This window comes from Borostomias antarcticus (genome assembly GCF_949987555.1).
Source record: "Borostomias antarcticus genome assembly, chromosome: 10".
Taxonomy (NCBI): domain Eukaryota; kingdom Metazoa; phylum Chordata; class Actinopteri; order Stomiiformes; family Stomiidae; genus Borostomias; species Borostomias antarcticus.
The window spans coordinates 8,399,772-8,412,090 of record NC_140243.1 but is presented as its reverse complement, the minus strand read 5'-3'; the positions used below and the strand labels follow the sequence as shown (position 1 = coordinate 8,412,090).

Sequence of the window (12,319 nt, the reverse complement as noted above, 5' to 3'; positions counted from 1 at the left end):
GAAGAGGAGGGGGAGGGGGAGAAGGACAGTAATGGCCCAAGGGGAAGAGAGGGACGTCCAGAGCGAACCGTAAACGATTAGATGAAGTGTTTAGCTTCCCATAATGTTGTCCGCCCATTCCCCGCACACACGTGATGGACGGGACCGCTGTCATCTACATGTCTTTGTCCGGCCCTCGACCTACAGTAGCCCGTGTTCCCCGCCACAGTCCTATTCTGCGTGCGTGCGTGTGTGTATGTGTATGTGCGTGTGTGCGTGTGTGCGTGTGTGCGTGTGTGCGTGCGTGCGTGCGTGTTAGCCTAGCCTAGACCTCCCCCAAGGCCAGGGCCACAGCTACAGAAGCATCCTTGGCAACGGTACCGGTAAGGACACCCCGCCCCCAACCCCCCCCCCCCCCCCCCCCCCCCCCCCCCCGCCCCGCCCCGCCCCGCCTATTCCGCTAACACCGTGTTCCGGGAAGGTGACCGCGCGTGGCGGTGAGCGAAGCCTTCCAATTAACCCGCCGGCACGGCGTCCCAGGCACGCCGCGGCGCCGCACATCTGTTAAGGGCCCACCATCCCATCCTCAGCCGGGGGATGCCAGATTAATCATTGTTAATAAAATTTGGTCTTAATGGAGGACGGCAGTCACTCCTCCCGACTCCTGGGTGTGCTGAGATGCACATTTCCTCTCCCCCCCCACCCCCACCCCCCCCCCATGGCGCACACATCGTCTTGATGAACCGTCCTCTCTCCTAATAAGAGCCACCTCCCCGTGTACTCATTTAGACCCCGTTATTGAGGCGCGGCAGAAATGAAATTACCGCGCGATGGGGAAGACGCCGTCATTTCTCTCGTCGACAGTTGAGGGGTGACAGTCGTGATTATTCATATAAGGGGTAACTGCTGTGGGAGGAGATCCCGGCGGCACTTTCTTGTATTAATGTCCTCTGCTGTCTCGGGGAATCACAGGAGGAGGCGATCTATTGAAAGGTTATTGTATTTTTTGATGAAGCTTTTCAATCCCAGCAGAGCAGCTGTTTCAGCAGGACATGAACACGCGAGTGCCGATTGTTGGCGTGAGTGCACGTGTGTGTGTGTGTGTGTGTGTGTGTGTGTGTGTGTGTGTGTGTGTGTGTGTGTGTGTGTGTGTGTGTGTGTGTGTGTGTGTGTGTGTGTGTGGGAGGGGGGGGGGGGGGCATATATGTATATGTGTGTGTGTGCCTGCGTGTGTGTACTGCCCGCTGTGTGGGTATTGATTGCCTTCCTCGTCCGCTGTGCTCTGCAGGCAGTGATGGCAAGCGACTTCGCTTTGCCACGGTTCCAGTACCTGCAGAAGCTGCTGCTGGTCCACGGCCACTGGTGCTACTCCCGCCTGGCCAACATGATTCTCTACTTCTTCTACAAGAACGCCGTGAGTGGCTCCCCTCCCTGTCACCACACCACACAGTACTGGAGAATCCCAAACGCGGGGTTTCTCTCGTACGTTTTATTCATGTTAGCTAAGGCATCGCCTCCGCGAAGGCCTGACAGAAATAGTCTTTTGGAGTCAAAAACACGCTCTACTAGGAGGCTTCTTTGAGAATTGTTTATGTAGTTAGCAGCTGTTCTTGTACTCTACCAACATAGCAGCTGTTCTTGTACTCTACCAACAACAAGTCAACATCGGTCAGGTTCCCTGGCTTGTTTACTCCACGCTGTTTTATCTTTTAGATATGCCAAGGCCTGGAGAGCTCTTGTATGAAACATCATCCTGTGTGGCCGTGGGCCATGAGATCCTCCTACATTTGTTTAGCCTTGTTGAGAGAACAGCTGCAGAAGCCGGCTTCTTCTCTACATCTCTCTCTCTCTCGTTCCCCCCCTCACCCAACTTAGATGTTTGTGGCCCTGATCTTCTGGTACCAGTTCTACTGCGGCTTCTCGGGGTCGGCCATGATCGACCAGTGGTATCTCATCTTCTTCAACCTGATGTTCTCCGCCTTCCCTCAACTCATCACCGGCACGCTGGACAAGGACGTCTCCACGGAGACCCTCCAGGAACTACCTCAGCTCTACATGAACGGACAGAACTCAGAGGTGACCGGAAGGGCCAAGCGCTCAGCGCTCACGTGGTTTTATCTAAAGTGCGTTTCCGCAGGGTCTCGATACGCCACAGAGGTGGGCGTGTTTGCGTACGTTTTACCTGGAGAGCGACAGGCTGAAGCACTCAGAGGAGTCTACAGCACTTCCTGTGGTCCCACGTTTCAGCACAGTGAAGAAACTCTGCTGTAGGAGCAGGGAAACCAGGACGAGCCCCGCGTTCAGAAACCCCAGTAGTATCCCATCCTCACAGCCCAATCGGCCAACGAGGAACTGTCAGATTTGAACGGTCCCTCTGGCGCCTCTACCCGCCTCAGTGGACGCCGTTCATTATTATTGGTCATGAATCATAACTTTTTATATGGCTCTGTTAGAGGGATGTCTGTTGACACGATGACGGGCTGTATGTCCCAGCGGTTGTAGGTGAGTAGTCTGTTCAACGCTCACGCTCCACATTCCGGTCTGTTTTTCAGGAATACAAGCCATACATGTTCTGGATGAACATGATCGATGCGTTCTACCAAAGCCTGGTCTGCTTCTTCATCCCATACTTTGTGAGTGCTCTTCGTTTTCATTTTGTTACTGAGTTACTGAGTGGGGAGGCCTTGTTGACCCTGATTCAGGTCACTGACATATTTAGACTCTCCGCCTCCCTTTTGCTGTTTCTCATACCTCTCTCACTCCCTCCCTCTCTCCCTCCCTCCCTCTCTCTGTCCCACCCTCCCTCCCCCTCTCTCTCTCTCTCTCTGTCCCACCCTCCCTCCCCCTCTCTCTCTCTCTCTCTCTCTCTCCCTCTCTCTCTCCCCCCCTCCCTCTCTCTCCCTCTCTCTCCCTCTCTCTCTCCCCCCCTCCCTCTCTCTCCCTCTCTCTCTCCCTCCACTCCCTATCTCACCCTCTCCCTCTCTCTCTCCCTCCCTCCCTCTCTCACCCTCTCCCTCTCTCTCTCCCTCCCCTCCCTCGCTCTCCCCCTCTCTTTCTCACCCCCCCCCCCCCTTTGCTCCAGGCCTATGCTGACTCTGAGGTGGATCTGTTGACATGGGGAACTCCCATCACCACCCTGGCCTTATTCACCATCCTGCTGCACCTGGGTATCGAGACCAAGACCTGGGTGAGGCAGCCGCTCCGGCCGGCGTTCACCTCCTCAGACACCAGAGACTCACCCACTTCAAGTTGCTGCTTTGAGAATCCGTTGATTAGAAATCCAATAAAGAGGCAAAAAAAGGGATAAACGTATTCACTGCTAAGGAGACAGAGCATCACGCTAGACGCTAGACATTATAGCAACAAAGTGCTTATATAGATATGAAACTGCAGTAACTGAATCAAGCCATCCAGAGTCGATACAGCTGTGAGAACTGCCTCATGCCTTTTTTGAAGTATTAAAATGAGCCTTTTTCCCCCCGATTTCAGCCTGGCAGGAGAGAAGCTTCCTTTTCTCACAGGACTTCTTTTTCCACCCTCACATCAGGCGCTTGGCCGTGCGGCAGTAGCAGCCAGCAGGCTGACAAGCCCATGGATATTTATGCGTCGAGTTTGGCCGATTAGATTGAACCAGAACACAGTGCGGTACCAGCGCTCATAGATCAGGCAGACGGTCGGCGCTGCCCGTCCCCACTGACCGTCCCCACTGACCGCCTAACGCCACGACGCGGACGGCCCGCGGCGTCACGGGCGCAGACGCGGGGGACCGAAACGACTGTTTATTTTGTTTGCGTCCCACATGGGTTCCTCCTCAGGTATCCACACACGCGTTTCTGTTCCCACTAAAACGGTTGCAGGGTTTATGAGCCATTTGATAAATTTACGACCCGGCGTTGGATTAGAGCCCTTTTCCATTACGCCCAAGCTGTAAATTTGAGCCCGACAAGTTTCCTAGATGAAAAATGTCCTTCAGCGTTCGGCGGTCCCGGACAGCCCATCCTGGCCGTGATGACCTGTTGTGCGGAGAGGCCCGTATCCACAGCAAGTGCCGGCAGCGCTTAAGAGCAAACGTTTCCGAACACTCGGCCGGTCAGGTACATCGCTGCCGGCCTAACCAGGAAAATAAGCCTGCGCACCAGAACACGAGAGAGACGGAGCTCACTCATCCCTTTAGACGGACGAGAAGAGAGATGGAACTCACTCATCCCTTTAGACGGACGAGAAAAGAGACGGAACTCGTTCATCTCTTTACACGGACGAGAAGAGAGACAGAACTCGCTCATCGCTTTAGACGGACGAGAAGAGAGACGGAACTCGCTCATCCCTTTAGACGGACGAGAAGAGAGATGGAACTCGCTCATCGCTTTAGACGGACGAGAAGAGAGACGGAACTCGCTCATCCCTTTCTCTCTCTCTCCCTCCCCTACAGACTTGGATGAACTGGGTGTCCATCTCCTTCAGTGTGGGCCTGTTCTTCACGGTGGCTCTGTGCTACAATGCCTCCTGTCCCACCTGCTTCTCCCCCTCCAACCCCTACTGGACCATGCAGAGGCTGCTGGTAGAGCCCCTGTTCTACCTGCTCTGTGTCATCACTCCCATAGCTGCCCTGCTACCCAGGTAATGTGTGTGTGTGTGTGTGTGTGTGTGTGTGTGTGTGTGTGTGTGTGTGTGTGTGTGTGTGTGTGTGTGTGTGTGCATGCGCGCGCGTGCGTGCGTGCGTGCGTGCGTTGTGTGTCTTTCTGTCTGAGCGCGCTCTCAGGGAGGGTGATGTTGTAAAAGCCATGAGTTATGACCGTTATTGATAGCAGATACCTTTTATGTTTATTCCAAAGAACTGGCATTTATATCCCAGATAGTGCTGACCTGAAGTATGTCCTGACGTCTGGCTGTGTGTTGTGTTTCAGATACTTCTACCGGGCCTGTCAGGGCTCCCTGTGCCCCAGCCCGGTCCAGATGGGACGGCAGTTGGACCGTCTTCCCAGCGACACACGCAGGAACATCCTGGGTCTGAACCGGATGGCGGCGGGGTCCCAGTACGGCCTCCAGCCTCCGTTCCTCTCCTTCACCAGGTCCTACCCTAAAGACTGCAGCCACAGGGGCCGGACCAGCTTAAGCAGCTCCTGGAGCCCCAAGGGCCCGACCCCGCGAGGGGAGCGGGCGGGGGCCAAGGCGGCCCCCAGCGGCCCCGCCGGGCTCAGAGACAACGACGTCAGCCTCAACGATCCCTTCACGCTGGCCTCCACAGAAACAGACACTCTTCCTTACACTAAGGAAGCGCCCCGACCCGCCGTGCACCTCCTCCAGCCCTCTCCTCCTCCTCCTCCCTCTTCCCACGGCCACAAGGGTGCAGCTCTGGACCCCTCGGACCCCAGCCCGTCCAGCTGGATCGCCTCCACGCCTCTGCTCGGGCCGGCAGAGAGCATCCAGCTGACACTGCCCCCTGCTGGTGGATGGCAGTGTGCCGCCAATGCCAGGAACTATGAAGAGACCCAGGTGCCAGATCACATGGTTCCCACTGGGAGGAGGGCCCAGGAGGCCTCACACTGTCCCAGAGACTTGCTCCAAACCACCGCCTTACTATGATGTATCTCAGTATGTATGTACTCTAACTCAGATTTGCACGATAGCTCTATTGAATTTTATTCTATTTTTCAAAAGGATTATTTTATAAAAAAAAGTTATAGGTACTCTACATGTATTTTTAGATGTATAAAGTTAAAGCAGAGTATGTTGCCGACAGAGTAGAGATTTTATGGAACTGGACGTTCTCCGGAAGATTTTTCAAAGATGCATCTCAGAACAGGAATTTTGTTTTAAGCAAAAGCAGACCAGAGGCTTTCCAGTATCAGTTTGTTAGGAAGTGTTTTTTTTCTCTCCATTTCTCTCTCCCTCCCTCCCTCCCTCTCTCTCTCTCTCTCTCTCTCTCTCTCTCATTCTCTTTCTCTCTCTCTCTCTGAAAGAGGGAGTATAGTCACTTCAGTTTCAAATGCATTTGTCCCGTATTAGTCTCTAATGATAAGTATGCTCTTTTATTAAGCACAATGTTCATTCCCTCAGCTGCACCTGTACATGAATCCAATCATCTTGATAGTGGCCTTGCTCTGTAATGCTCAATGCCTTTTAATGTGCCTTTATGCAAGGGCCCGCTCTAGCGCTACTGTAGCTAGCAGTGGTGTGTCCATTTTGAGAAGCCATGTTCCTTTATCATCAGTCATAACTGAAAGCTATCCTGCGTTGCTAGTGACGGGGGAGGGTTTTTTCTTGTTCAGTGCTCCAAAGACCTACAGTGGTATGCAGCTGATGGCACGAGGCAGGATCTCCCTGTAGATCCTTGAGCTTTACCGTTTACTTGAATCTTTATCCACACAGAGCTGTGCAGCTTTCGAGCACAGCTTGGCCTCATGGTCAAGGCCTTTTTAATAATGGTCTGAATGTCACTCAATTCCTACGTTTGAGATATTTTTAGTCTGTTTATCACTATGCTGATACTTCAGTGCATTCCATTGTTGCTCATGACATTTATGTTTATAAGCTACAGACTTTATAGAAGATGCAGTAATATCAAGGCAGTAAAACCTAATTATACATGTTATTTTTCACTCAGTTTCCTCCAGGGCTGTTACTATGGAGATCTTTTGTCTGTGCAAAGCCAAGTGAGAGAGTTTGTGTGAATGCCCAAGATGCTGTTCATTGTTAAAGTGGGAGTTATTGAGCACAGCAAGGTTGTTTGTCTAAGTATCTTCACAGCATTGCAGAGTGTGTGTGTGTGTGCGTGCGTGCGTGCGTGTGTGTTGTGGTTGGTTAACTCTTCAGATTGTTTAGTTTATCCAAGCCAACAAAGATTGACTGCTGGTTTTGTTTGTCAACAGTAGGCCAAAGCCTTCAACCCTACAGTACTGTAAGTTCATAATGTACAGCTGTCACACGCCCTTAATGACAAGGATCAATCAAGAAGTTTTAATTGCAAATACTGTTTTCCTTGCCATTTCGCGCTCGACAGACTGTATGCTAGGTTTTTCCTACATTCCAAATGACAAAGCCTCAGTCTGTCCTTCAGGTGTTGTCCTTGGACGTTCCTACCAGTGGCTTGGTAGTACTGTAGTATATGCAGCTATCATGCAGCCTGCTATGAATGGTCATCTATGTCTCCCAGCAGCTCTTATTCAAACATGAAAGAAAGAAACCAACGTTGCACTACAGAACGCGTGTTTCAACTTCCAATAAGAAACAGCATTACTGTCACCATTGGTAGCAGGAGAGGAGTTGTATGGAAGATATTCAGTACCAATTATTTAAAAATGTTCTAGTTTCATCAAATGTATTTTCCATTATGTGCAGAATTTTGATGTAACTCTGGAAGTAATAAGACAAAGATTTCACAGAGAACTGGAAACAAACGTTCCCCTGTTTCCTTCCCAAAAGATTATGGAAATTTCTGTCTGAAATATATGTTGCTATGTTCAAATACACATGAATTGTCACAACTGTGCATTGCATTGGACATATTCCAGTCACACTGGTGATGTTCAGTTTGGGTAAAGTGAACCATCTCACACTGTGTTGTTCTGCATCTGATGATGCTGACAGTAAGCCAGGAAAAAAAATTCAGTAGTACTATTTCCAGAAGTGCAGGGATGTTTGAAGCAGTACCTTGATGTTTTTTTGGTTGTCATTTATAATTATGTTTGAATCCACTGTGTTCTCCTAAAGCACACTACATTGACCAAAGACAATTTACAATATATGTCAGTATGTATTTGCTTAACAGTAGCAGGTGCCTTAACACTGGATAAGGAATCACAGATTGAAAACCTTGACCCTTTAAAATGTAGATATTCATTTATTTGGGAAAATGATCTGGAATCCATCTTAGTTCCGTATTTTATGTTTGTTTTTTAAATGGTCACCTATTTAGCAGACATGCGATGCAGTCCAGTAGTTCTATGTTAGCCTGTTAGGATGGCTCTGTACTGTTCTGTGTCTCTCTGTTTCCTCTGGATGCTGGCAGTGCCTCCTGGCCTCTAACCAAACTCAAACTCAGCCCCTGCTGCATTCCAAAGTGTACTCTCTCTTCTCTCCTCTCTCTCTCTCTCTCTCTCTCTCTATCTCCTCTCTCTTCTCTCCTCTCTCTCTCTTCTCTCCTCTCTCTCCCTCTCTCTCATATGAGGGGAATCTCCTCTCAGGAATATGGTCACCCTCCCTCTCAATATGACCCTCAGACTGGGGGTCTCTTCACACTTTCTGTTCACATGGCTGTTGTTATTGTTACCATTGAGGGGGAATCATGCTGTATTTTCTATCACTCAGATTGATATGGTGTTTTGTTTTGGGGGTGTTCAGTAACTGCATCTTTGATGGTATTTTTCCAGCTGCTGTGTCTGTGTCTGATTGGGGCTTTGGGTGATGCAATTAGGTATGGCCTCATTTTAAGTTCCAATGTCTCCAGTGTTTAAATTCCAATGTTTAAGTTCCAATGGTGAATAAATTTAAAATGATTTGAAATAATTTTATTTATTTATTTATTTATTTACCTCCGCCCAGTGACAGTGCTGGGCGAGAGGTAATGTTTTCCATGGCGTGTGTGCGTTGTGTGTTTGTTAGCAGAAGTATGGAAAAACTACTGGACCGATTTCATGAAACTTGGTGGAAGGCTGTAGCATGGTCCAACTTAGAATGCACTACATTTTGGAGCAGATCCTAATCATGAGGCAGGTCCACGGGCCGTCCAAACACAGCCGGCCATTCCCCACCATTCATTTTTTGGACCAGGATTACGCAAAAACTACTGGACCGATTTTCATGAAACTTAGTGGCGTGGTGTAGCATGGGCCATCTTGGAACAAATTAAAATTTGGAGCGGATCCAAATCACGGGGCGAGTCCATAAGCCTCCCAAACACGGCCGGCTATTCACCTCTATTGATTTTTTTTAGACCAGGTTTACGCTAAAACTACAAGACTGATTTTCATGCAACTCAGAGGCATGTAGAATGAGCCAATTTAGAACCCATTCAATTTTGCTGTGTACAGAGCCATAAATGCATTTAGGGACGGAGGTCTGCACTCCGTCATGTGGTTTATTATAGGAATATATTATAATAATATATTATATATTATATATATATATAATATAATATATTATATATTATATGTATATATAAACTACTAAAATACTATATATATAATTATTATTGTGTATAATAAACCACATGATCTCTGTTCATTTGAAACATTTAGGGAGACTAGGGATGGGGAAGCAGCCGGGACTGAAGCCCCTGGGGAAGGCTTTTGCTCATCCAGCTGGACTGAGGGGCATATGGTCAGCCAGTCCTGGCCCAGTGGAGTCCTAGTGGCAGGAAGGATGTGCGTGCGTCTCTGTGTTTGGCCATCCAGCTCCCAGGTGTGTTCTCCAGGCTCCCTCCCTCACGACTGCAGTTCAACTCCAGCGGCCGAGGCTTTGTGTTGGGAGCCCAGGACGCACTACGAGGACGGCACTACTGTGAGTTCCTGCCATAAAGATTGAAGCTGAGCTGTTACTATGGGTCGTCACATCTTATGAGGCCAGTTCACAGCAGGCTTTTCGGTAACACTTTAAAGTACTAGCTAAATATCCAAAATTATTATTGGAAGTCATTGTCCCGCCTATTATAAGAGTCTAATGTTAGTAGGGCCTATCATTAGTGCTATAGCTAATTTGGGAAAATGCAGTTTCCCAAGATGAGCGCTTATCATGGTAGCTATGGTAACAAGTTTAAGTTTCAAGTCTGTGTATGACTATGTTATGTATATTTTTTGAATGCAAGCTTTATTACCAGTAGGCCTGATTCAATTATTACACTTATAGTCAACTCCACAAAACGAAAAGATAAGGACACCAAGCGACAGCCTTCTGGTCAGGTTGACAAGTGGGGGCGGGGCCTGGTCTGTCATCAATTGATTACATCAGTTGATTGACAATTCTCGTGACCACGCCCACACATTCTGGGTGAACTTTTATAGTGGGAAATTTAGGCTTGTAAAAATAAGTTTTAAAAGATTTTAAACGACTGAATAATAAAAAAAATTATCCACATTTGTTTTGTTGTTGCCTAAAGACTACAATCAAATGTCACATTCAATCACCATATTACTCCTTTAATATTTGTTATATGTGTTAATAATAGCATTATAAACACGTTTGTGTTTGATTAGACATAAGAAACTTAACAGTTTATAAACGGCTTAAGAACAAAGCCTTATTAGTTTCTTGTACATACGTATTAGCCATGAATTAGTTATGCACAAAAAAAGTGATACCCTAACTTTGAGGACTTTATCTAGCCTATCATCTTCCATGGGGTAGAGTTTGACATTCAAGCCTGGCCAGAGTGAAAAGCTTTGTCACCATGTTCTCACAAGTTCACAGTGTTGGCCTCTCCTCAGTTTGACACGTCTCCCCTCACCTCTCCTGCGAGACCCCATTGTGCGCTGGAGGTTGATGGGCCTTCACTAGATTGATGATCTCTGGCCTTGTTGTCTGCAGAGGTTTGTCTTTGCTCGGCGAGCAGAGCGTCTATGGTCCCTTGCCAGGGGAAGGCGAGCGGTTATTAATGAATTTCTCTTAAAGCGCGGTGAGGGAAAAGGCCTGGAGACGGCTCTGCTGATGCGGCCGTTACTCAGGCCCGGGATCGGCAAATTACTGACCGGCGCTGCACTTTTCAGAAGCGGGTTCCTCATCTGAACACAAGAGATAATGATGACTGCTCGCCACGCCGCGCCCTCCGTCTCTTTCAGCACCCCGACGCAAGCCGGCCAGATTGATCAGCTGTTTTTTTCTGCATAACGTGGATCTTTTTTTGTGTCCTCGTTGCAATGCTTCTCTCTCTCGCCCTCAGCGCCCGGGCGACCAACGTGCAGACCACGCACAACGTTTCAATATCCGGTGGTTTTCTCGCCATAGTGAGTTGTTGCGTTGAAGACATTATTAGTGTAGCCTATTTATAGTCAACAATGTCCTTAGATGCGCTGAGCAAAGGGCTGGTCAGTCCTTGTTTTTTGGTGCAGGTGATGGCAGGAGACATCAGATGAATACATGGAGATTAACCGCACACAAGGAGGCTGAATGACTTCTCTTCTTTAAATGTAGCCTATCATATTATTTAAAACAATTTTACATGACATTGCGAACAACATGTTTCGCCCATGGCTTTATCAGGTTCGATACATGTTATTCCAACCGAAGACCCCGGGAGCCCCCAAATCCATTCCCACTTGGGGCCCCTGAGCCTCATCCCGCACGCCTTTTGACATCCTCTGCTCTTCCTGATGTAATATGACCTGGAACAGGGGATGAAAGGAATAGCTGTCATGAGCATCTTATGTTCTGTAGAATGATATGCAGGCTACTGTAGAAGACGAATAATGTGATTGAATAGCCTCATCCTTGAGGATGAATGGATCGGGTCCTTTTCAATCTCTCCCTGTCTCCTTTCATTGGCCTGATTGCTTTTCTGATCGCCCGCGGGCCCAGATGCGACGGGCGCAGCAGCAGTTAATGGAGGTCATTTGCATGTTGCTCATGTATGGGTCTAGGTGAATCGTGAACCTTCATGGTTCATCATTTTAACATGCTGAAATCAGGACGTTTTCAATTTCCTAAGCCACCTCGTAAAAGTGTCCGCTCTGGTGCGACGGTAACGGCCACCCCCGGCCAGACCTTCCCCGTACAGCTCTGCGCAGCAGGAGGTGTGGAAGAGGAGAGACGGAGAGCAGGGCCCTTTCGTTCACGCCGGCGCAGAAGAACTTTTGACTCCAATTTGCAAATGAAAGACTTCGGTTGGCTGGGCCCATCTGTCTCCCTGTCGCGTGGCCATTGTGTGGCCCAGTCTACCATCACTCTCCTGCCGTAAGTGATGTGGTCAAAATCCTCACTTCACTTAAAGTCTCCTGTTCGTTGTCAGCCTCTCATTTCTCTCAAACAGAACAATGTAGCAGAAAAAGCCATCTGTGTAATAAACACAGTCTCCCGCAGACTGCGCTCTGCACGCACCAGCAGGGAAGAACTGGTCGTCAGTCCAGAGTCGTGCCTGACAGAAATGTCCCGGCACTGCAGCTCACGCAGACACAAGGTTGGTCATTTCAATATAATAGTGTTTTTAATAAGGAAGGTCTGAGACAGCAGAGAGAGGACATGTTAATTAGGCACATCAGAGATGCAGTCCAAAGACCATCGTCGTCATGCCTCTGGTACTTAGCACAGGCACACTCGTCGTGATCACAAGGCACTTGGATTCTCTTTTAATTGCCTGACTACAGTACCTCTTTACACTGTACACCTCCCCCCTCTTTCTCCTCTCTCTCTC

At 48.8% G+C, this 12,319-nt stretch overlaps 1 protein-coding gene across 1 annotated transcript in view; it reads left to right on the top strand.

Moving 5' to 3' along the window:
• atp10a (ATPase phospholipid transporting 10A) overlaps window positions 1-5,562 on the top strand; it is a gene marked incomplete at both ends in the record, with an annotated part of 34,461 nt that extends 28,899 nt beyond the window's left edge. The window contains 6 exons of the mRNA XM_084443939.1: window positions 1,268-1,393; window positions 1,855-2,055; window positions 2,532-2,612; window positions 3,062-3,166; window positions 4,409-4,596; window positions 4,884-5,562. Of these exons, the coding sequence (XP_084300065.1) occupies window positions 1,268-1,393; window positions 1,855-2,055; window positions 2,532-2,612; window positions 3,062-3,166; window positions 4,409-4,596; window positions 4,884-5,562 (1,380 nt within the window). The remainder of the gene's footprint in view (window positions 1-1,267; window positions 1,394-1,854; window positions 2,056-2,531; window positions 2,613-3,061; window positions 3,167-4,408; window positions 4,597-4,883) is intronic.
• Between the last annotated feature and the right edge of the window lie 6,757 nt (window positions 5,563-12,319).